The sequence below is a fragment of the Neoarius graeffei genome, chromosome 1 (genome assembly GCF_027579695.1).
Source record: "Neoarius graeffei isolate fNeoGra1 chromosome 1, fNeoGra1.pri, whole genome shotgun sequence".
NCBI lineage: Eukaryota > Metazoa > Chordata > Actinopteri > Siluriformes > Ariidae > Neoarius > Neoarius graeffei.
In genome coordinates this window covers 53,098,705-53,124,505 of record NC_083569.1, presented here as the reverse complement: position 1 = coordinate 53,124,505, position 25,801 = coordinate 53,098,705, and the positions used below count along the sequence as shown (strand labels likewise).

General features: G+C 41.7%; 1 protein-coding gene across 1 annotated transcript; it reads left to right on the top strand.

Moving 5' to 3' along the window:
* Positions 1-1,776: 1,776 nt before the first annotated feature.
* On the top strand, positions 1,777-24,853 carry ntn4 (netrin 4). Its single transcript, XM_060934283.1, has 10 exons — positions 1,777-2,252; positions 10,709-11,172; positions 16,352-16,621; positions 19,583-19,709; positions 19,840-20,025; positions 23,186-23,375; positions 23,476-23,543; positions 23,723-23,791; positions 24,107-24,280; positions 24,395-24,853. Exons 1-10 carry the CDS (start codon positions 2,192-2,194, stop codon positions 24,529-24,531), a joined length of 1,746 nt encoding a protein of 581 aa, XP_060790266.1. The 5' UTR covers positions 1,777-2,191; the 3' UTR covers positions 24,532-24,853.
* The last annotated feature ends 948 nt before the right edge of the window (positions 24,854-25,801 follow it).

Sequence of the window (25,801 nt, the reverse complement as noted above, 5' to 3'; positions counted from 1 at the left end):
CTAAGGGGAGCCACATCATTACGTTGCTGTATATGTCAGTCACGTCACTGTATACGTCAGTTACGTTGCTGTATACGTCAGCTACGTCGCTGTGTTTGCATAAACCTTGGCGTGAATATCGAAGCAAAAACAACACGGAGAAGAAGAAGCAGCAACAACAACAATAATGGATGACTTCGCGTTTGTACAGCTGCTGCTTCTCGTCGCTTAAAAATGGCGACCTTTCGTGGTCTTGCGATTGTTGTTGGTCTTAACAACTCCGCCCCCCCGCTGACGTAAGCGGTTCTTTCCTCTGGCCCAGCAAAAAGTTGGTGCTAGCCTGGAACCATTTTTTCTGGCCCCAGAGCCAGTTCTTTGTCAATGGAAACAGAAAACCCGGTTCCAAACTAAGCACTGGCCCCGAACCAGCCCTGGAACTGCTTTGGTGGAAAAGGGGCAATGGTGAAGCAGGAAAAAATAGCAGAGAATTTAGGGCCACATGGCCCTAAATTCATTAATTGTTCTATTTGGTCCACTAAACAAAAATAATTGGGTGTCGGGGAAAATTCTTTTTATGACCTACACTTGAAAAATTTGAAAAGCAATCTACCTAATTAGTTAGTTAGTTAATACATTTATTTATTTAGGACAATGGAGTTTGTGTGGAGTTTGCAAGTTCTCCCCGTGTCTGCGTGGGTTTCCTCCGGGTGCTCCGGTTTCCCTCACAGTCCAAAGACATGCAGGTTAGGCTAATTGGTGGCTCTAAATTGACTGTAGGTGTGAATGTGAGTGTGAATGGTTGTTTGTCTCTATGTGTCAGCCCTGGCGACTTGTCCAGGGTGTACCCTGCCTCTCGCCCATAGTCAGTTGGGATAAGCTCCAGCTTGCCTGCGACCCTCTAGGACAGGATAAGCAGCTATAGATAATGGATGGATGGATAGGACAATGGCGGCCTTTCTGTGTGGAGTTTGCATGTTCTCCCCGTGTCTGCGTGGGTTTCCTCCGGGTGCTCCGGTTTCCCTCACAGTCCAAAGACATGCAGGTTAGGCTAATTGGTGGTTCTAAATTGACCGTAGGTGTGAATGTGAATGGTTGTTTGTCTCTATGTGTCAGCCCTGTGATAACCTGGCGACTTGTCCAGGGTGTACCCCGCCTCTCACCCATAGTCAGCTGGGATAGGCTCCAGCTTGCCTGCGACCCTGTAGGACAGGATAAGCAGCTATAGATAATGGATGGATAGGACAATGGCAGTCTTTCTGTGTGGAGTTTGCATGTTCTCCCCGTGTCCGCGTGGGTTTCCTCCGGGTGCTCCGGTTTCCCTCACAGTCCAAAGACATGCAGGTTAGGTTAACTGGTGACTCTAAATTGACCGTAGGTGTGGACGTGAGTGTGAATGGTTGTTTGTCTCTATGTGTCAGCCCTGGCGACTTGTCCAGGGTGTACCCCGCCTCTCACCCATAGTCACCTGGGATAGGCTCCAGCTTGCCTGCGACCCTGTAGGGCAGGATAAGCAGCTACAGATAATGGATGGATGGATGGATGGATGGATAGGACAATGGTACAATTTATAAAAAAAAAAACCTCACAGGAAATCTGGAACACTCGAAAAAAATAATTTGCCTGCCAATTTGCTTATTTTAAGGCTCATTTGTATAAGTATTCCAGGACTCAACTGCATATTGCAGGATTATTTGCTCCACACGAATGTCGCGCCCCAGTGTGTGTAGCTTGGGTGATACAAGAGTCGAGTTTGCCGGGAATGCTCCTTTAAAATGTTGGTAGAGTGGGCGGAGCTAAAGTTCATGCTCCTGTCACTCAACAATATTCCAGAGAATTCAGCTCGAGGATCCGGTAGATGAAATGCGCGTGAAGGGGAAAGGTTGTGTCGCGCGAGAAAACCCAATATCACAAGTGTGCTGGTAAACAGATGGCGGCGGCGTCGCGCGAGATTTGCGCCACTGCGCAGGTGAGCGCTTTCTGTTTCACACGGAGGCAAATGAGCGCAGCCGAGAGGCGCTCGCGCACCTGGCCGAGCCACACTGACGCAGTCATGCTTTCACTTGCCGCTTGAGAAACGCTGGCGCTCCTTAGGGATCCTCCACCTTGTTTTGGGACAAGACATCTCACTCCAGCGCTGTTTGAGTCTTTGTAAGACATTGGAGACGGTGGTGTTTTTTTTTTTTTTTTTGGTTGAGACAGTTTGACGGCATCGATGGAGAAGTGGGCGTTGTTTCTCCTGGTCGCGTGCGGCGCTTCTCACTCGGCGCGGTCAGGTCAGTGCACTGCAGGTGCCGTCAAAACAAGAGCGCACAAACACATGTTTAGATATACGCTTTTCTGTCTTTTTTGACTATCATTAAGTGGGCAGACCAGTAACACATTTTGAGTCTTATCAGTTTCAAAGATGTTCCTTCATTGTAGTAATAATAATAATAATTATTATTATTATCTGGGTGCGATTTGCTGGGGGGGGGGATCATCCCCCCCTCTGGTTTTTATCTCTGCTGAAAAATATCCTCGGGGACAACCCCGTCAATAAAACAAACAAGCCAAAAAAAAAAAGTTGACATGACAGGCATGTTGTGACACAGTTTTCTATGGTCTACATTGCACTCACTTTCAAAATGACCCGAAGTGGCAGCTTTGATGTTCGCGAACGTCCCCAGCAAATAGATACATTGTAGATAATAATATCTTTGCGTTCTATGCAGGGATGCAAACAGCGCGCCTTTTGGCGGATGCCGCCTTTTTCATGGCCGATTTTTTTTTTTTTTAGGGGGGGGGCGTTGGAGTGTCTGATTATAATTTAAAAGTAAATTCTGTATTAAAATTACTAAATAAGCAAATCCATTACAGTCCATGAAACAGGAAGTATAAGGATGAGAAAAAAATCAGTTTAAATCGGAAAGCTGCGCACAATGTGAACCGCGCCGTCAGAGCAAACTGTTCATTTAGTATTCATGTATTTTAGTGATTTTCGAGTCACTGTCCATTTAATCTGGAGGGAGAGAAACATCACAGCAACGCCACAAGCAATGCGAACTTTGTTGTGTGTTAGTGTTCGTGTATTTCGTCAGAGAGATAGGAAGATGAATTTACTATCTCTGGTTTAGTGTTCGTTTTCATTTAGTGTTATTCATTTGATATCATCGGATGTTATTGAGCTGTTAGCCTATTGTTACCTTAATTTTGTGACGTTTCATGATTAAAAAAAAACATCCCCCCCTTCTGTTTTTTTGACAAATCGCACCCTGATTATTATTATTATTATTATTATTATTATTATTATTATTAATAGCACTACGACTGTTACAAATCTAAAGTTGGAAACTTCCCCCACCTAAATGTGAAATAAGTTTTCTCTAATCATTTGTATCCCCACACTTTTTTCTTTCATGACTGTCACCAGCCTCTTTCCTTTCCTTTATCCGGAAACCATGGAGATCTGCTTGTGTCCTCGTGCATCTCAAACAATTAGAATATCGTGAAAAAGTTAATTTGTTTTGTAATGTAATTCAAAAAAGTAAACTTTCATGTTCTATATTCGTTACATACAAAGTTAAATATTTCTAGCCTTGGCGGCACGGTGGTGTAGTGGTTAGCGCTGTCGCCTCACAGCAAGAAGGTTCTGGGTTCGAGCCCCGTGGCTGGCGAGGGCCTTTCTGTGTGGAGTTTGCATGTTCTCCCCGTGTCTGCGTGGGTTTCCTCTGGGTGCTCCGGTTTCCCCCACAGTCCAAAGACATGCAGGTTAGGTTAACTGGTGACTCTAAATTGACCGTAGGTGTGAATGTGAGTGTGAATGGTTGTCTGTGTCTATGTGTCAGCCCTGTGATGACCTGGCGACTTGTCCAGGGTGTACCCCGCCTTTCGCCCGTAGTCAGCTGGGATAGGCTCCAGCTTGCCTGTGACCCTGTAGAACAGGATAAAGCGGCTACAGATAATGAGATGAGATTTCTAGCCTTTTTTTTTTTATTTTGATGATTATGGATTGTAGCTCATGAACATCAGAAATCCAGGATCTCAAATTATTAAATATTTCCTAAAATTAATTTAAAAAAGGATTTACAATACAGGGCGGTATGGTACGGCATTGTAGTGGTTAGCACTGTTGCCTCACAGCAAGAAGGTCCTGGGTTCAAGCCCAGCAACCGACGAGGACCTTTCTGTGTGGAATTTGCTTGTTCTTCACGTGTCTGCGTGGGTTTCCTCCACAGTCTAAAGACATGCAGGTTAGGCTAATTGGTGGCTCTAAATTGACCATAGGTGTGAACGTGAGTGTGAGTCTGTGTGTCAGCCCTGCGATGATCTGGCGACTTGTCCAGGGTGTACCCTGCCTCTCACCCATAGTTAGCTGGGATAGGCTCCAGCTTGCCTGCGACCCTGTAGGACAGGATAAGCGGCTACAGATAATGGATGGATGGATTTACAATACAAAAATATCCAACTTCTGAAAAGTATGTTCATTTATATGCTCAATACTTGGTTGGGGCTCCTTTACCGTGAATTACTGCATCAGTGTGGCATGGCATGGAGGCGATCAGCCTGTGGCACTGCTGAGGTGTTGTTGAAGCCCAGGTTGCTTTGATAGCGGCCTTCAGCTCGTCTGTATTTTTGGGTTGGGTGTTTCTCATCTTCCTCTTGACAGTAACCCGTAGATTCTCCATGGGGTTTAGGCCAGACGAGTTGGCTGGCCAATCAAGCACAGTAATATCATGGTCAGTAAACCATCTGGTAGTAGATTTGGCACTGTGGGCAGGTGTTAAGTCCTGCTGGAAAAGGAAATCAGCATCTCCATAAAGCTTGTCAGTAGATGGAAGCATGAAGTGCTCTAAAGTCTCCTGGTAGACAGCTGTATTGACTTTGGACTTGATAGAACACAGTGGACCAACACCAGCAGATGACATGACACCCTAAATTCAGACTGTGGAAACTTCACACTGGACTTCAAGCATTTTGGATTCTGTGCCTTTCCACTCTTCCTCCAGACTCTAGGACCTTGAGCAACACTCCAGTTCTTTCTCTCCTTAGCCCAGGTAAGACACTTCTGACGTTGTCTCTGGTTCAGAAGTGGCTTGATGTTAGGAATGTGATAGTTGAAGCCCCTTTCCTGAAGATGTCTGTGCATGGTGGCTCTTGATGCCCTGACACCAGCCTCAGTCCACTCCTTGTGAAGCTCTCCCGAATTCTTGAATTGACTTTTCTTGACAATCCTCTCAATGCTGCAGTCATCCCTGTTGCTTGTGCACCTTTTCCAGCCAGCCTTTTCAGCAATGACCACCTGTGGCTTACCCTCCTTGTGGAGGGTGTAGATCATCTTCTGGACAACTGTCAAGTCAGCAGTCTTCCCCATGCTTGTGGTTGTGTGTGTACTGAACTAAGACCGAGAGATGCACTGCGTTTTATACTGTTTTACTCAAACTCCAAATGAAATATTCTAATCTTTTGAGATGTGTGGGTTTTTTTTTTTTTTTGCTCTGTAGGCCATAATTATCAAAATTTTAAATGGAAAAAAATGCTTGAAATGTTTGTTTACGTGTGATGAGTCTAGAATGTATTGAATTGTCACTTTCTTAAATAACTGATGGAAAATATTGAACTTTTTCATGATGTTCTAATTGTTTGAGATGCACTAGTATATAAATAGCAGTTACTTTGATTATAACAATACATTTTACAAGCTTGAAATTGAATATCTCTATAAAAGCAGTTTAAAATTGTATTATAAATTTATTATTCTTATTGCCATTATATTATACTATGATTTACAGTCAAATCCATAAGTCTTCTGTAAACTACCACAATGGATTTCAAATGAAGCAATAATGTGATTGAAGTGTAGCTTTAATTCAATGGGTTTTACAAAAATATTGTATTAACTGCTTAGGAATTACAGCCATTTTTAAGTAGTCCCTCTCTGCGCAAAAGTAACTGGACAATTGACTGATAAGTCAGTTTATTTGTATAATGCTTTTAATAATAGACATTGTCATAAAGCAGCTTGACAGAAAAGTAAAGACTTGAAACATGTGAACTGATTTTATTCCTAATAAATTTGAGCAAGGGCGGCACGATGGTGTAGTGGTTAGCGCTGTCGCCTCACAGCAAGAAGGTCTGGGTTAGAGCCCCATGGCCGGCGAGGGCCTTTCTGTGCGGAGTTTGCATGTTCTCCCCATGTCCGCGTGGGTTTCCTCCGGGTGCTCCGGTTTCCCCCACAGTCCAAAGACATGCAGGTTAGGTTAACTGGTGACTCTAAATTGACCGTAGGTGTGAATGTGAGTGTGAATGGTTGTGTGTCTATGTATCGGCCCTGTGATGACCTGGCGACTTGTCCAGGGTGTACCCCGCCTTTCATCCGTAGTCAGCTGGGATAGGCTCCAGCTTGCCTGCGACCCTGTAGAACAGGATAAAGTGGCTAGAGATGAATGATGAAATTTGAGCAAGCCTGAGGAGATGCTGGTGAGGGAAAAGTCCCTCAGATGACACAAGGAAGAAACCTTGAAAAGAGCCAGACTCAAAAGGGAACCCATCCTCATTTGGGTGATAACAGATAGCGTGATTTATAAATAATTCGCTTCTATGTGTGTGTCCTATATTGTCACAAAGTACAACTTTGTAACCAGGACATTTATTATAGTTTTAGCATGAAGTCTATTTTGTTGAAGTCATCAACTGTTCATTGATGGAGACTTGAGCATGAAACTGTTCATGACAAGTGCAGTCCGAAAGTTATTATGGCAGTTGTAGCCTTAAAGCATCGTAGCAAAACTGTAAGTGTCCAGAACTATCTTCTTAGTGTGTCTTTAGACTGTCCATCTGGGGCCGTCCTCTACTTGAGCGATGTAATAAGACTCCAGCCAAAAGTAGGGTATAAGGATGGATCAGGCAGGTCTGAAGAGCAGGAGAGGCCAGCATCACTGGTGTCTCAAGACCGGCATGTAAAGAGAGAGAGAGAAAACACAGGTTGTTGGGTTTGCCTGTTGTCACCCAGTGGTTAAGAACAGTATACATTGTGTGGTGATTGCAAATAAGTGCTGATAAGCAGTTTCATGGCCAGGTGTGGCCTGTTTTCCTCATAATTTCATAGCAAATTAAGGAAGAAAAAAAGTCCTGGAGTTGCATCCAAGTGTTTGCATTTGGGAACCCTCAATATGTAGTCCAACAAGGTGCCGATGGAAGTGATGAAGACCATCATTAGGGCACCACCCCCCCCCCCCCCCCCCCCCGGACTATCAGACAGCAGAAAGGTGGCATGGTGGTGTAGTGGTTATCACTGTCACCTCACAGCAAGAAGGTTCTGGGTTCAGAACTCATGGCCGACGGAGACTTTTCTATGTGGAATTTGCATGTTCTCCCTGTGTCTGCGTGGGTTTCCTTTGGGTGCTCTAGTTTCCCCCACAGATAAAAGACATGCAGGTTAGGTAAAACTGGGATGGTACAAGCCAGTGTATACTTAATGCTGGTCCCAAGCCCAGATAAATTGGGGAGGGTTGTGTCAGGAAGGGCATCCAGTGTAAAAACTATGGCAAATCAAATATGTGGAACGGATCCACTGTGGCGACCCCTAACGGGTGCAGCCGAAAGAGGATGACGACAGATAAAAAAAACTTTAGGAGTGGTTAAATTAACAAATTGGTACATTCTTCAAAAGCAGGAATACACTGGTGAACTCAGCAGCGCAAATTGCAGCATTCTTTCCTTAGTGAAGAAAAACCCCTTCACAACGCCTAGGCAAGTCAAGAGCACTCTCAAGCAGGTAGACATATCAAGAGACACTTCCATAAATGTAAATACAGATGGTTTACCTCAAGATAATGAACACTGCTAACAGAAAGGCCAGATTGGACTTTGCTAGAAAACATCCAATAAAGCCTGCCCAGTTCTGGAACAAGATTCTTTGGACAGATGAAACCAAGATAAACTTGTACCAGAGTGATGGGAGCAGAAGAGTATGGGTCATCTTTCAGAATGGTGGAAGCAGTGTTATGGCATGGGCATGTATGGTTGCCAGTGGAACTGGGCCACTGGTATTTATTGATGTGACTGCTAATAGAAGTAGGAGGAAGAATTCTGAAGTACAGTACCAGTCAAAGGTTTGGACGCACTTACTCATTCATAGTCATGAGTAAGCCTGTCCAAACTTTTGACTGGTACTGTATATGGGGCTGTCTCAGAAACTGGGTACTGTGGGGGTACCCCACTAAATATACTCAGTCAGTAAACTATACGGTTTTGAATGGTGATGTTGGTTTTAATTTGAAATAAAATGATGAAAGAAATAATACAGATAAAACTAAATCTTTGATGTGAATACTCTATTCAGAATTTGGCAAAAATTCTGCAGATTTGTGGAAAAATGGCGGCTTGATCTGGGACATGATAAATGGTTGACTACATCACATTCCCTTAAAAAGGTTGTAGTCCACTGAAAAGTCTACAGTTATCACTAATTGTATTTTAAGGTGTAACTTTATACACCTAAGGATTGGTGCGCTCACAGAATAATCATAACCGCAATAAAACATCATGCAAAATATTTGATCACCGTTGTACCTCCATTTTCCGCATACCCAAAACCAATACGATCGTGTGTTTTGATCTAAACGGAAAGCCTCAGGGTCAAGGTCACTACCTCACCAAAAGTAGTAACTTAAAATGACTACGCCATATAAAAATTTAGTTATAAATCTGCGATTTTGTTTTTTAAAACGAAAGCTGAAAGTTAGGTATAGAATATGTTTCTTACAGAATATGTTACGATGGTAGCTGGTCTTGTATGAATTTCTGAGCTATAAAATGAGTTGTGGTCTATTTTTTACCGTAGCGTGTTATTTGTGTGCGGGGAAGGACACACATTAACAATGTGCATGTGTAGAATGGAATTTTCCACTCCAACAGTTAGAAGTTGATCGTGCTTCCATTTGCGGTCTTTCTGTTACGCGAGTGATCTGTTTGGACGTTATCACTGAAAAGGTGAGTTTTGACAGTTTTGTTTTAGTCTTGCAGTATAAGGCAATAGAATGTTTCTTTTTCATCTTACTTTCATATTTCGTAGTGTTTGCGTATTTTTGGCCAATATTTTGCAACCATGGTCAATTTGGGTCGAACTTTTGATAGAATCTACGGCCAGTCGTTTTGCCCCGCCCCGCGCTCCAGCCGGTGCGGTAGTGATGTCCCCTTGGTTGTGCGCCGCAGCAGAGACCCACGCGGCCTTCAGCCGGTACAGTCGCTGTTCTTTTACCAGCCCCGTTATTCTCATCTTTCCGGTGTGTTCTTGATTTTTCCATTGTGTCCTATTTCACCATATCAAATACCCAAAATGTATCATATTATTCATATTTAAGTGAATAATCAATTCAGTCATCATAACTTGGCATTTTTAACCCAAGCAATCAAAAAGAGGAAATTTATTCAATATCTTCACTCATTTGTGAAGGAGGGGCTTTAATTCTTCATGATGGAGTTATTTTATATGGAAATCAATTTTACAAAAGCATTTGAATTGTAATCAAAAAAATTTTCCGCAGTGGAGGCCAGATAAAGCAAGATACTATCTTTATTCTTATTAAACATGACAAAAGAAACATTGAGTGTTAGGTAAATGCAAAAAAAATAATAAAATTAGAAAATTAATTTTTTGACCATAATGTCCCAAATGAGAGCCCAGTTTCTGAGACGGACCCATATAGACTTGTACTTTGTGCTCAGATTCAGTCAAATGCTGCAAAATTGATAGGACGATGCTTCACAGTACAGATGGATAATGACCCAAAACATACCGTGAAAGCGGAGTTTGCATGTTTTCCCCGTGTCTGCATGGGTTTCCTCCGGGTACTCCGGTTTCCCCCCACAGTCCAAAGACATGCAGGTTAGGCTCAGTGGTGGCTCTAAAATTGACCGCAAGTGTGAATGGTTGTTTGTCTCTGTGTGTCAGTCCTGCGATGATCTGGTGACTTGTCCAGGGTGTACCCTGCCTCTCGCCCATAGTCAGCTGGGATAGGTTCCAGCTTGCCTGCAACCCTGCACAGGATAAGCAGTTACGGATAATGGATGGATGGATAATGGATGGATGGATGGATGGATGGATGGATACCGTGAAAGCAATCCAAGCACTTTTTAAGGCAAAGAAATGGAATGTTCTTAAATGGCCAAGTCATTCACCTGACCTGAACCCAATTTGGCATGCTTTTCATTTACTGAAAACAAAACTTGAACAAAACACCTACAAACAAACAGTAACTAATTGAACTGCAGTAAAGGCCTGGCAAAGCATCTCAAAGGAGGAAACAGCATTGTCCATGGGTTACAGACTTCAGGTAGTCATTGATTGAGATTGGTGTTAAAATAATTCTGTTTATAATTATTTTATACAATTATTGTTGAGCCTGTGAAAATGGAGGGACTGTATAAAAAAAAAAAAGGCTGTATTTCTCAACGCAGTGCAATGCAATTTTTTTTGTGAAAACCTTTAAAGATGAAAGTATGCAATTCAGTCACATCTTGATTTGCTTTATTTAAAATCCATCGTGGTTGTATACAGAGGTAAAATTCTGAATATTATGTAACTGTCCAAATAACCATACAGTCAGGTGCATAAGTTTCATCAAATTACAGTACCAGAGGTCAACTCTTCTTGCTCTTCACACAGGCCAAAAGGGGGAATGTTTTTAATCCCTAATTGCATTTATAATCACATATCAAAGTAGTTGTTATTTGTGCATTTGTGTGTTAGGCTGTGAGAACCGTGTGTGTAATCCTCGTATGGGCAACCTGGCCACTGGGCGCCCCGTGCTCACAGACACACAGTGTGGCTCCACTACACCAGAGTACTTATGTCGCTATGATGATGGCAGCTGTGTACCACAGTGTGAAGTGTGTCACCCTCATGCTCACCCACCCAGCTCCATGACCGACTCATCCTTCACACAGCCACCTACATGGTGGCAGTCAGCTGGAGACGCTATCACTGAAATATTGCAGTTGGACATGGAGGTGGAATTTTACTTCACCCACTTGATTGTGATCTTCCACTCACCACGCCCCGCAGCCATGATTATGGAGCGTTCGCGGGATTTTGGGCAAACCTGGAGCACCCTGCACTTATACGCCCGCAACTGCAGCTCCTGGTTTGGGCTGAAAGATGGCCATGGCTGTACTGAGAAATACTCCTCGCCAAGGCCATGTAGTGGTGGAGAGGTGAGAGCTTGTTCGAAGATACCTCAAACAGACGCCTATTATTTTATATTACTATTAGAGTAATAAATAATTAAAATCAGTGTTTCCCACAGCATAGAGGTGAGAGTGTGTGCAAAATTTTGACTGATGACCTATTAAACAGGGGTGTTACTAAGGTTGAACAGACTATTCAGGGCTCATAGAACCAAAATTAGCAAAGGATGTACCGTAGGAATTACTATTGTGTTTTTATATGCAGTAATGCATTTAGATTATGCAGAGATCTTTCAGCAAAGTCACGTAGTATTTCGAATTATTTATAATGGGCATGTAATGATTCACCCAATTCACAGTTCAATACAATTCACAATATTGGGTTCATGATTTGATTTTTTTCCCCCCATGATATTAAAAAAAAAATAGATAAATTTTATTACAAAAATGCAACACTTATTCTTTTATCAACTTAAATATTCCTGTTGTTAACTTTTAAAGTTGGTCTTTTTTAATGACCAACAATAACTATCCATGTTTGTTAAGGTTGTTGCAACATATAATGGCCTATAAGTTAAATATTCCTTTTATTAAAAATGAGAAGTTAATAACAAATAACCATTTTCTTTGTAAACTTTATGAACGTTTTAATTACCTACCATTTTTCTTCTCTTTTCTTTAGCTTTCAGCAGTCTCTAAAATAAGAGCTCCAATTTCTTGTTAAATCTATTTGTACACAACAGCTCTTTCCCATTTTAGATCTGTTTTTTTGTGTAACGCTACAAAGACAGAGCTGTGTTACTTCTGCCTATGGTGAAGTCACGTGTATTCCTGCTGTTGTATGTTATTGTGCTCTCTGCTGTCTAAACTGCACAATAACAGCTAGGAAATCTAAGATTATGCAACCTGAAAACAACACTTCATTTTTTTGAATAATCATAAAGTTTAAATTTGTATCATGATACATTAAGTGCCTAGTATATAATACTTGCAAACATTCGCAATACACTATCCTCCAGCAATTTTTCCCTTTCTTTTTCTTGTCTCATACGCATCAGATCTCATTTACAACATATGGCGAGATCCACTTAGCAGCTTATGACTGTGCACAGAGCTATATATCTCATGGCCTTCAAAATGAGGGATAGCCTCATCTCATCTCTTCTACTTAGGTGAAGTGTATGCCTCTGAGTATTCCACATCCACTGGCACCTACAGTACCAGGTCTATGGCTATGTGCCACTAGCATGATTGAGTGGTTTTATCCTCTCCATATGGCACATACTTTATTTCTAAATCTGTTAAATTAGCTGTTCTCCAATTCCCATCCAGTAGCTAGCTCTCCCATATCACACGACAGCTACCAACTGGGGAGGGTCAGGGCTAGCCCATCCTTCCTCTGTGACACATGAAGTCATACATAAATTCACAGATACTCATGATTTGGTTAGTGTTGCTCTGATTGATAGGGATGGGAGTATAACATCCCTCCCACTTAGAGAGTGCATTCAGACATAGATGACTTTGCCGTTGATGACATTCAGCCTTGCAATCTCCCAACGATTGTGTTGCGCTGGTTGCGAGCTGACAGGAAGATTTACAGGTAGAAACATTGCCTGTTGCTGCAGGGATACAAATGTCATTTCTGCTGCTGGAGCCCAGTCAAAGTTGTTGCTCTGATCCAAGAATCTTGGACAGAGGGGCAATCAAAAAGGTACAGTGGCATGCAAAACTTTGGGCACCCTTACTGAAAATGTCTGTTACTGTGAATAGTTAAGTGAGCAGAAGATGAACTGATCACCAAAAGGCATAAAGGTAAAGATGACGCGTTTCTTTTCAGCATTTTCTGCAAGATTTGTGTATTATTTTTTTGTACAATTGGAGAGTGAAAAAAGAAAAAAAAACACCATGTGAAAGTTTGGGCACCCCAATACATTTGAGTTCTCAGGTAACTTTTACCAAGGTTCCAGACCTTAATTAGCTTATTGAGCTTGGCTTGTTCAAATTCTTCATTAGGAAAGGTCAGATGATGCAGATTTCAAAGCTGTATAAATTCTCTGACTCCTCAAACTGTCCCTAAAATCAACAGCCATGGGCTGCTCTAAGCAACTCCCTCGCATTCTGAATAATAAAATAATTGATGCTCACAAAGCAGGAGAAGGCTACAAGAACATAGCAAATTGTTTTCAGGTAGCTGTTTCCTCAGATTGTAATGTTATTAAGAAATGGCAGTTAACAGAAACAGTGGAGATTGAGGTGAGGTCTGGAAGATGAAAAAAACTTTCTGAAAGAACTGCTCGTTGGATTGCTAGAAAGGCAAATAAAACCCCCTGTTTGTTTGACTGCAAAAGACCTTCAGAAAGATTTAGCAGACCCTGGAGTGGTGGTGCACTGTTCTACTATGCAGCAACACCTGAACAAATATGACTTCATGGGAGAGTCATCAGAAGAAAACCTTTCCTGCGTCCTAGCCACAAAATTCAGCGTCTGAAGTTTGCAAATGAACATCTAAATAAGCCTGATGCATTTTGGAAACAAGTCCGGTGGACTGATGAAATCAAAATAAAACTTTTGGGCCACAATGTGCAAAGGTATGTTTGGAGAAAAAAGGGTGCCAAATTCCAGGAACTCTGAAGCATGGGTGTGGATCGATCATGCTTTGGGGTTGTGTTGCAGCCAGTGGCACAGGGCACATTTCATTGGTTGAGGGAAGCATGGATTCAAATAAATACCAGCAAATTCTGGAAGCAAACACCACACCATCTTTAAAAAAAGAAAGTTGAAGTTAAAAAGAGGATGGGTCCAACAATAAAACAATGATCCAAAACACACCTCAAAATCTACAATGGAATACCTCAAGAGGCACAAGCTGAAGGTTTTGCCCTGGCCCTCACAGTCCCCTGACCTAAACATCATTGAAAATCTGTGGATAGATCTCAAGAGAGCAATGCCTGCAAGACAGCCCAGGAAACTTGTAGAACTGGAAGCCTTTTGCCAGGATGAATGTGTGAAAATCCCCCAGGTAAGAACTGAAAGATTATTAGCTGGCTACAAAAAGTGTTTACAAGCTGTGATACTTGCCAAAGGGGGTGTTACTAGGTACTAACCATGCAGGGTGCTCAAACATTTGCTTCGGGCCCTTTTCCGTTTTTGTCATTTTGAAAATGTAAAAGATGAAAATAAAAATGTTTTGCTTAAAATATAAAGGGAATGAGTCATCTTTAACTTGATGCCTTTTGGAGAGCATTTCATCTTCAACTTGCTTATCTGTTCATAGTAACAGCAATTTTGACTGGGGTGCCCAAACTTTTTTGCATACCACTGTAGATGGTGCATTTCAAAACAAGGAGTAAGGTCTACTCAGTTTTGTTGAGAAAACAGATGGTTCTTGTCCAATTATTGATTTGTAAGAGTCAGACTGGTTCTGAAAGGTTGTTCAAGCCTTCCAAAGAGAAGACTGATTCACATGGGGGTAGACATGCTTTACACTTATGTCCCCAGTGCTCTAGACCACTAATACCTTCCAGAGTCATTTAATTCAACTTTACCAGTTCTATACTTCAGGATCTATTGAGTGCCATGGGTGCTTTTCAAATGTATGTAAGTGGCCTTCTGTCCCTGATGGCTAGTAACATCAGAATCCTGTCATACTTGGATGACTGACTGGCTTCTATGAGCCCCACCAAGGGGCAGACCACCCTCCTTGCACAGATAATATTACTTGGCCTCACAGTGTACTCAGAAAAGAACTCCCATAACACCAAAGCAGGCCACATGCATCAGATTTGCTGAGAATGCCAGGCTCCCTGTCAGCCCAACATGTGGCAAACATTATAATTCAGCCAGGCCACCATGTATGGTACCAGCTCCTGATGTCGATGCTAGGACTGATGATAACAGCCACAGTGGTAATTCTCCTAGGCTTACAAGACCAGAAGAAGTGGGTTATCAGCCTGTGGCTGTACACCAAGTGGAACAAATTGGGGAGCAAAAGGACACAGTCTTTACAGGCTGAAGAACACTGTAGTGCCACAAGTGCACCGGAGGCATGTGACCACCCAGGGTAAAATCGGAGCACATCAACCAGTTGGATTTGAGGGCAGCCTGTCCCACCCAGTTCTAATGAGTTCTGAGACACCACCAAGTGTTGGTTAGCTCAGACATGATGGCAGTTAGCTACATCAAGGTGGCATGAAGTCAGGTGGCTTCATCTACAGTACCTTACACAGAAGTGCCTCAGGTGGGCGCGTCAAAAGTTAGCCTCATTGAGGGCAACTTTTGGAACTGCACAATGGTGCAGCAATGCCCATGGGAGTGGTGTCCACCCAAGTAACTCTGCTCTCTCAAATTGACAAAGGGTCTTTTGCGTCCTCAGCTTGGTCATCTGTATCTGAGAGTTTGGCCCATCAGAATGAACTGCCAACTGAGAACTGCAAACCGACTCCTCTGTAAATGGTGTGTGCTCCATCAGCTGCATCCAGTGCATTGTCTGAGTCCCAAAATACTAACCTTTTTCCACATACTGCTAAACATCAGTAAGTCCCCATATTAACTAAAGGTGTCTGTGGCAGCTTTCATTGGCTCCACCATGGCATCATAGATAGCATCTCTCAGGTGGTTCGTAAATGTATTACAGTCTTTAAAAATAGTGTGTGACCCTCCAACCATCAGTTTCCCTAACAAGTTGTGCAAGATGCCAAATTGACCACCAATTTGGCATCTTGCACAACTTCTTAGGGAAACCAATGGTTGGAGGGTCTCGCACTATTGTTCTTGTGCAGTTATTAATCTTGTGCAAAATATATTGTGCTTTTTTGTCAGAAAGACTGAGAGAATTGTATGCTCTGGCAATAAGCCTGTTTTGCACGTGTTTGTGTCCTATAAGATCTCAATATGCATACACACAAGAAGGTATCCAGGCCATTCTTACTTCCTGTACTTCCTTTTCTGCATTATTTGGATTATTACCCATAGTAATTGTTGTTTTCATATATTTGAGGTGGTTCTCTCTCTGTACCTTTTTGTTTAATTTGGACAAGTCTAATATCGTATTGGTAAAAAAAAAAATACTGCTTATTATTCAGAGTAGTTGCAGTAATAATGGCACAGAGTGGACCACCAGTTGTATTCACATGGTGACGCACCAATTAGCAAATCTTGGCTAGCTACTAACTTTTCGTGTGTGTGTGTGTGTGTCTTTTTCCAGGTTATATATCGTGTGCTCTCTCCCTGGGACATATTAGAACCCTACAGCTCAGAGGCTCGTGCCCATCTTGCCATCACCAACCTCCGAGTGCGCCTTCTGCAGCCCCAAGCATGCCCATGTCAGCTCAAAGAGAGTAATACCAGCCTCCTCAGTGTCCCCTATGCAATCTCTGACTTCATCCTGAAGGGAGCCTGCTTGTGTCATGGCCATTCCGATCAGTGTGTGCCAGCCAATGGTGACCCAGCCACACACCATCATGGCCACCATATGGTGAGTGGAAATCCAAGTGGAGGTCTTTTGATAGTGTAGTTAGTGGGGCGGCACGGTGGTGTAGTGGTTAGCACTGTCGCTTCACAGCAAGAAGGTTCTGGGTTCGAGCCCAGTGGCCGACAGGGGGCCTTTGTGTGGAGTTTGCATGGTGCCTGTGTGGGTTTCCTCCGGGTGCTCTGGTTTCCCCGACAGTCCAAAGACATGCGGTTAGGTTAACATGGGGCAGCCTTGGGCTGAAGTGCCCTTGAGCAAGGTACCTAACCCCTAACTGATCCCTGGGCGCTGTAGTATGGCTGCCCACTGCTTTGGGTGTGTATGTGTGTGCGCACGTGTGTTCACTGCTTCAGATGGGTTAAATGCAGAGGATAAATTTCACTGTGCTCAAGTGTGCATGTGACAAATAAAGGCTTCTTGTTCTTGATACTTGTATGTTTTATCTTTTGTACAAAACAAAATACTGAATACAAAAGCCAACCATGGCATAAGTGGTGTTTACCCTTAGCAGATTATTGTTCTGGAATTTAAGCCTCAGACAGATACAGATAGCCTTGCTAGATTTTTAACTGAAAGCATTGTTGCCCTGACCTGATTTTAGGTATTTAGATGTTCTTTTAAACAAAGGTCAGGCATGAGTTGATATTTTGCTATCGCAGTTGGCAGGGTAAGCCAATTTCAGGACTCAGTTCAGCAGAAATGCCAAATACAATTGAGCATTATATAAGGAAAGTGTGTGCGCTTAGGAATGATTAACCTGTTCATAATGAGCAGGTATATTTGCTATTCTGACAGCCATTTCTCATAATTATATAAATGGCTGCTTGCTAATTTAATATATTTTTCTAGTCCTGTTTCTCCGTCCTCACTTATAATGCAGTATTCCCCGACTCTCTGGTACCATTACTGAAAACCCAAACTCTTAATAGCAGGGCCAAGATCTGAATACAGATAGGAAAGTCTGACAGGAAGGAGTGAAGGAACAGTGGGAGTGATACACAGTGGGATTGCATGCCACTTTCTCTAATCCATTGTTATCGTTTGCTTTTTGTAATCAGACGGTAACAACAAATAAGTGACCCAAACAATGTACCCAGGGAGGGTAAGACTTTGATCTAACAGTACAGACCAAACACACACACACACACTCGCTAGACCAACCCAAACACAAAGGCGTGCATTCACTCACGTTGAAGATATTCGGGCATAGATGCAGCCACTGCTTGTTTATTAGCGTGTTTATACACATGACTTGTGCACACACTGCAGGATTGTTTTTATTAGCAGAGCAAGCAACATTTGTGAAATTATAAGAATGATGAACACATGAAAGTTATTTGAACCCTGTCCAGCTACTCGCATTCTTTCTTTATTCTCTTGCTTGCCCATTTTGTTTTGTTTGGTCTGTGTGTTTTTGCTTACATCTGTTTGGGAACAGGGCAGTGGAGATATCAGTCTCTCTCCCACAGATAGACAAGACAAAGGCATAATGCAGTGGAAAAAGCTAAGAATTGAACAGTGTGTGTTGGTCATGACTTTGTACAATATGTGCTACTCAGCAGTGGTGCTCATCAGTGAGTGTATCTTGTATTCATAAAGCAAATCTTTTTAATACGCTTTAAAGAAGGGATTTTGTGAATTCGTTTCAGTTCAGTGGCTCTATCTTGTGAAAAAGCCATTGTATCAGAATGCTCAAATTGTTTATTTTCCTGTCAGAAACCTGTGCACAGCAGTAGAGCTTTTAATACTCTGAATCTTGTGGCCAGAAAAGTGTACCAAAAAAAGAGCATCTAAGGCTGAGTCCTTGACAATATGGGTCACTTGGCAGGGGAAATGCCAACAAAATGTGATCACAGATTTGTTACCATATCATGCTGTACTGCAGTCTCCGTTGGAAAAGCAGGGAAGGGTGCATATTTGGCCCTGGCATTGCCTGTTTTGGCATATGCAGTTGTCCAGTTAGCACATTCTTCTTAGTGTGGTCAAGTACTTCTCAATTAAACCTTTACCCTCCCAGGTTTGTTAACTGTTGTTGTAGATCATGGTTTTGTTTTAATGTATCAATGAGTATACTTAGTTATTGCTATTGTATTATTCATGTCAACGGCGTCCTTTTTAGTTTATCTTTTATGATGAGCTGGAAGGGATTCTAGCGATTGTGTTTGTGGTGGTGTAGTATGATGGCAGTGATCTTCCTTTATTTTTGGATGAGTAATATAGAATTTTAATATAGAATCTAGTTATTTTAGTTATAATTCTATTTTTAATGTATTGTTATTTATATTATCATATAAATATATGTTTATTTTAGAGGGCCCCTCTGTAAATCACCCCCCAGTGAAGTTGGCTTCCTCAAAAAAGTTTTATTGATTTGATTGATTATGGAGTAGGAATCGGCAATAACTAAATTAGGAGAACCTTTTTTTTTTTTTTTTAAATGGGGGGGATAAAAATCACATTTGGCTATTTGCTCCATATCAAGATGATTACTCAAATATCGGAGACATGTTTTCTCCTGCGGCGGCACGGTGGTGTAGTGGTTAGTGCTGTCGCCCCACAGCAAGAAAGTCCGGGTTCGAGCCCCGTGGCCGGCGAGGGCCTTTCTGTGCGGAGTTTGCATGTTCTCCCTGTGTCTGCGTGGGTTTCCTCCGGGTGCTCCGGTTTCCCCCACAGTCCAAAGACATGCAGGTTAGGTTAACTGGTGACTCTAAATTGACCGTAGGTGTGAATGTGAGTGTGAATGGTTGTCTGTGTCTATGTGTCAGCCCTGTGATGACCTGGCGACTTGTCCAGGGTGTACCCCGCCTTTCGCCCGTAGTCAGCTGGGATAGGCTCCAGCTTGCCTGCGACCCTGTAGAAGGATAAAGCGGCTAGAGATGAGATGTTTTCTCCTCCCGGAATAGAGAGCTGCTTTTAGGTTGGTGTGAAATGGAATCATTTTGCTGTCTTAATGCCTTTATTCCTCAGGTGCATGGCAAGTGTGTGTGTCGGCATCACACAGCAGGTGATCACTGTGAGAGATGTGATCGTCTCTATAATGACCGACCATGGAGACCAGCAAGTGGCCTAACTGGTGAAGCTCACCAGTGTGCAAGTGAGTACTCTTTCTGTCTGTCTGCATGCCTGCATTTCTGTCATCTTTCTCTAAATTAGCATCCTTATGTATGACTCTGTGTGTGTGTTTTATATATATTATGTGTGTGTGCACGCACGTGTGCTTCAAGAATGCAAGTGTAATGGACATGCAGAGAGCTGCCACTTTGACATGAGTGTGTGGCTGCGTTCTGGTCAGAGAAGTGGAGGTGTGTGTCATTGCTTGCACAACACAACAGGTCGACACTGTCAACAGTGCCAGGTTGGCTTTTACAGACATCCAGAGAGATTACTGACCGCTGCCAGCTCCTGCACAGGTAGGACAACACACATTTTCATAAGTCATTGAATGAAATGTGATCTATGACACAGTGGTTATCAGGGTGTGGAGAACTTTTAATATAAAGTTCTTTTAGTTAATAAATACAGGTGTGATGCTGGAGGATGTTGATCTCAGATTTGAAGAAGCCACTTAAATGGTTTAAGGGAAATCTGACACTTTTTTTTTTTTTTCTTCTTCTCCACATTTGATCTCCTTTTACTTTCTCACGCTGTGCTGACTGACTGTGTATGTATGTGTGCACACATTGTGCTCAAATGTTTATTTATGAAGCTCAGCCAGGAGCATGTCATAGTTCAGGAACTCTGTACTTTTAAAAATGCATTAATTCACACATGTGCCTGCGCGCACAGACACACACGCAAACACAGAGGCTGTTTGGCATGGAGCACTATTCCAGCTCGGAATGCTGATGACTCTTCTAACGAGCTGAGACATGCAGAATAACTCGGTGGGGTTTTAGCTGTTAATGTGTGTGTGCAGCAGACAGATTAATCATCACATACACTGACACCCTACTGTTGATACCTCACCTCTTAGCCAAGGCATCAGTATGATGGGGTTTTTTTTTTGGGGGGGGGGGTTCCCTTCATGTAGTAGCCTCTTCCATGCACATATGGAACAGATTTCCTGTCATGATGAGTAAGAATGACTGACTCTTTTCGAAAATTCCTGTACCACACATTGATTTTTGCGCTCTAACTCTACTTCTTTCATAATTTTTGGGCTCAAAACCATTTTACCTTTAATGGTCTTTTCTCATATACTTCTGTTCTTACTCACTCTTTAGAAAAGAATGTTCTCGGTCAAAGAAGAATAGCCTCACTGAAACAATCATTAAATAATAAATGCAACAATTTCCAAAACTATTAAAGCTTTGGGCAACAAACCAGATTCATCACCCACCAGACTATGAAATATAATATGATGTCTGTTTAAAGGAAAAAATAGCAAAATTCATAAATAGTAAATTAAGTAATAGAGCATGGAGTTTCCAAAACCTCTGTTGGATGATGGACGTTCTTTAGTACAACAGTAGCACTGACATGTGTTACGCTGGTATCGGGTATAGCAGTGTTGCCGAACCTATAATGTAGATGTTAGAAAGAAGTGGTGGTTTAGAAAGGCAGTTTTAGACATGTTTAACTACTATTTGTGAAAGATTTTAGGGTTTACAAAAGTTTATAATATGGAAACAATGGTGTTAAATGATCTGTACTTACAGTATGGACATATTGTAAGTGCTGTTGAATTTGTGGATCACAATTTAATTCTTAATAAAATGTGATCTTGTCTCAAAAATACATTTTATTATTAATGGTGTTTCTCAAGGATATGTATCTGATCTGCTCTTGGGTTTTTTTTTTTCTTTCATATTGTTATTAGGTCACGGTATCCTGAACAATGGGGTTCAAATTCCACAGCTATTGTCAGATTGTATACTGTCTGCCCAGCATTGTACATTGGATTAATAACTTGCTGAAATTTAATAAAAATAATAATACAACCCCAATTCCAAAAAAAAGTTGGGACACTGTGTAGAACATAAATAAAAACAGAATTTGAAGATTTGCAAATCATGGAAACCCTATATTTCATTGAAAGTAGTACAAAGACCTTTTATGAAAGGAAAAAAAAGAAGCGTGCTCTGTAAGAAGTATTATGAGAGGAGAAAACCCAGCTTTAATCACGTAACATCACTCAGTGGAAACACAGAATATTCACAATTGTTTTGTTGAAGTTTTTTTTTTTTTAAATGTCACTTCTATTTTGTGCAAAATTGCAATGGAAACCCTGCTAATGGTAAGCTTACCAAGAAACTAACTCATGCTTATGTATTACACGTGTGTGTGTGTGATCTCCCATAGATTTTTATTTTTTTTTGGACAACCTAAAAAAAATATTGAGACTGCACTCCTTTAGGTTTCACAGATAATTACGTTTATGTGAAAAGGGCATGTACAGGTCCTTTTCAAAAAATTAGCATATTGTGATAAAGTTAATTATTTTCCATAATGTAATGATAAAAATTAAACTTTCATATATTTTAGATTCATTGCACACCAACTGAAATATTTCAGGTCTTTTATTGTTTTAATACTGATTATTTTGGCATACAGCTCATGAAAACCCAAAATTCCTATCTCAAAAAATTAGCATATCATGAAAAGGTACTCTAAACGAGCTATTAACCTAATCATCTGAATCAACGACTTAACTCTAAACACCTGCAAAAGATTCCTGAGGCTTTTAAAAACTCCCAGTCTGGTTCATTACTCAAAACCGCAATCATGGGTAAGACTGCCGACCTGACTGCTGTCCAGAAGGTCATCATTGACACCCTCAAGCAAGAGGGTAAGACACAGAAAGAAATCTCTGAGCGAATAGGCTGTTCCCAGAGTGCTGTATCAAGGCACCTCAGTGGGACGTCTGTGGGAAGGAAAAAGTGTGGCAGAAAACGCTGCACAACCAGAAGAGGTGACCGGACCCTGAGGAAGATTGTGGAGAATGGCCGATTCCAGACCTTGGGGGACCTGTGGAAGCAGTGGACTGAGTCTGGAGTAGAAACATCCAGAGCCACCGTGCACAGGCGTGTGCAGGAAATGGGCTACAGAGAAGCAGCACTGGACTGTTGCTCAGTGGTCCAAAGTACTTTTTTCGGATGAAAGCAAATTTTGCATGTCATTCGGAAATCAAGGTGCCAGAGTCTGGAGGAAGACTGGGGAGAAGGAAATGCTCAGCAGTGCCACAGGCTGATTGCCTCCATGCCACATCGCATTGAAGCAGTCATTTCTGCCAAAGGATTCCCGACCAAGTATTGAGTGCATAACTGAACATAATTATTTGAAGGTTGACTTTTTTTGTATTAAAAACACTTTTTTTTTATTGGTCAGATGAAATATGCTAATTTTTTGAGATAGGGATTTTTGGTTTTCCTTTACTTTTTTGCCAAAATCATCAATATTAAAACAATAAAAGGCTTGAACTACTTCAGTTGTGTGTAATGAATCTAAAATATATTAAAGTCTAATGTTTATGAGTACATTACAGAAAATAATGAACTTTATCACAATATGCTAATTTTTTGAGAAGGACCTGTATATGAATATATTTTTGTCTTGCTTGTGCAACCACAGCTTGTCTGTGTGACCGTGTTGGAACCGAGAGTTGTAACCCTGCTAATGGAGACTGTATCTGCAAGCCTGGTGTGATAGGCCCTCTGTGTGACAAGTGTATGCTGGGATACTGGGGTTTCAGTGAGTACGGCTGCAGACCTTGCCACTGTGCAGGCGACTGTGATCCATACACTGGAGACTGCATGACGAGGTTAGTCGGTGTGTTTGTGTGTATTTATGTAACAGAAACCCACAGAATACTGGGTGTTATATAGCCTAATGATGTGTGTATAATGTGTGTGTGTGTGTAGGTCAGATTCTGATCACAACGCCACCTTATTTCGAGTAGAAGAGCTTTTTTCTGCCCTGAACTTCCAAGGTATAATTCTGTTAACAATGCTGTCCTCTGTCTCTGGGCTTTACTCTGTTGGCTTGGATAAGATACATGCCACTTGAATGTCATGTGTTTTTATATTGCCTTGACAACGGAAATAAACCTACAGGCAATATGATCATGGTTTTTTTTGTTGTTGTTGTTTTTTTCCCTCCTCTGTGTAGAGAAATGTGTCTGCAAACAGCAGTCTCTCAGGAACCGTAAAGTCTTCTGCATTATGAAATATTCCTATGGTAAGTATCAGTGTTTTCAGACAGGCGCAGATATAAACACACACGTATGCCTTTCGTGTATCCGTCAGCCTGGGGATATTCCAAGACTGATGATGTGTTCCAGCAGATTACAACATGGAGACGGGCCAGTTTTGGACATAGTGGCGAGAATTTAAAAATTAAGGTGTAGATTGCATGGTGGTTGACTCCAGCTGCACAGTTCTTTGGTTTAACCTGTCTGTACGCATGTGAAGAAAAATAAGTGTTGGTTTTTTTTTATTAATTTCATACCAGCATATTTTGTGTGTGTGTGTGTGTGTGTGTGTGTGTTTGTAGCTCTGAAGGTAAGAGTGCTGGCAGCACACGATAAGGGCTCTCATGCCGAGGTGGATGCTAAAGTTCTGAAGGTGTTGTGGAGCAGCTCCCCCCTCAGGCTCATGCAAGGAACTGTCACTCTGTATCCAGAGTCATGGACCACTCGAGGCTGTACCTGCCCTGTACTGTACCCAGGTGAGTGTAACTCCACACACACATCACAACAGTGAAAATTGTGATATCAGTAATAATAATGTAGTGAAATGAGTGTTCTGTTGAATGGTCTAATGTCTGTCTGTCTTCCTTTAGGGGAGGAGTATCTTGTTGCTGGGCACCATGATGCAAGGAAAGGTCACCTTGTAGTCAACATGAAGAGTTTGGTGAAGCCATGGAGAGCCAATCACAGTCGTCGAGTGCTACAACTCCTGAAAACTAAATGCACCTGAGTTAGATAGCAAGTTTTGTGCAACTGGGTATCGCTGGTTGTGTGTGAGAGATGAGGTCAGTTATGAATGTCTCTTGTACAGAATGTATATTCATTGAATGTAGATATAATAATGTATGCAATTTTGTAGCCTGTACATAACATGCTTTTTGTACATAATGTCATGATGAAATAAAATGCAATAGAAAATGGCTGAGGACAGACAAAGAAGAAATATAACTGGCATTTTTGGAATTATTTCTTCTAGAACCCAGCTTTCAGGAAAATACCAACTTGATGAAAATACTCAGACTGTTCTTTAAATAAATTACTACAGTTGGAAATTTGGCTGTGTATGTTTCTATTCATGCCCATCTCTCCTGCATCAGTATATAATTCCAGTCTTATTAAATGATTTTTTTTTAAATTCTAATCTCAATCCACTGCATCTACAGTGCATGTGTGATTTACTTCAAATTTTAACATGTCCTGTACTGAGAAAAGAACAGAAACCGCTTTACTTGAACCACTCCTAATGGAAGCCTGAAGGTATTTACTAAATTCTATCAATAAGATTTTAAACTACACACCTGCATAAAACATTCAAAGGTACAACTATTATACTGTAACAGTAAAGATCTTAGGATGAGAGTGTATCTCACCAAAGGTAGTTTTAAAGTGAAAAATAACCAAGGCCATTGCAATTATAAGGGGCCATTTACAGTTATCTTGACACTTTTTTTGGAAGGTTGGAAGAAACCCACATGGGAAGAACATGCATAGGAACAAACCTGAGATCCTGGAGCTGTGAGGCGCAAATGCTACCCACTGTGCCACCCTGCCAGATTTTGACCCCACTTTGTGATTGTAGTCTGTTAAATATTTTTGTGCTGCTTAGTGGCAGGAAGTAATTCAAACATTTCATAAAATCAATTTAACACTAAGCTCTGTAATAAAATCTCTACTCTGTTTAAGCTGTTTGCAACATAACTTATGATACAAGAATGTGCTCATAAAGTTTATTTAGGATTTATGTTGTTTAATCCAGTCTTAATTTCTTAGGCCAAGTTTACATTAGACCGTATCTGTCTCGTTTTCTTCACGGATGCACTGTCCGTTTACATTAAAACGCCTGGAAACGCCGGGAAACGGGAATCCGCCAGGGTCCACGTGTTCAATCCAGATCGTGTCTGGTTCGGTGCTGTGTAAACATTGAGAATACGCGGATACGCTGTGCTGAGCTCTAGCTGGCGTCGTCATTGGACAACGTCACTGTGACATCCACCTTCCTG

Excerpts from the sequence above, each read along its gene's own strand:
- ntn4 (XM_060934283.1), top strand. The coding sequence starts at position 2,192 with ATGGAGAAGTGGGCGTTGTTTCTCCTGGTCGCGTGCGGCGCTTCTCAC. Across the intron at positions 20,026-23,185 it reads CGCTGCCAGCTCCTGCACAG|CTTGTCTGTGTGACCGTGTT; the intron begins GTAGGACAACAC and ends GTGCAACCACAG. Across the intron at positions 23,544-23,722 it reads TTCTGCCCTGAACTTCCAAG|AGAAATGTGTCTGCAAACAG; the intron begins GTATAATTCTGT and ends TCCTCTGTGTAG.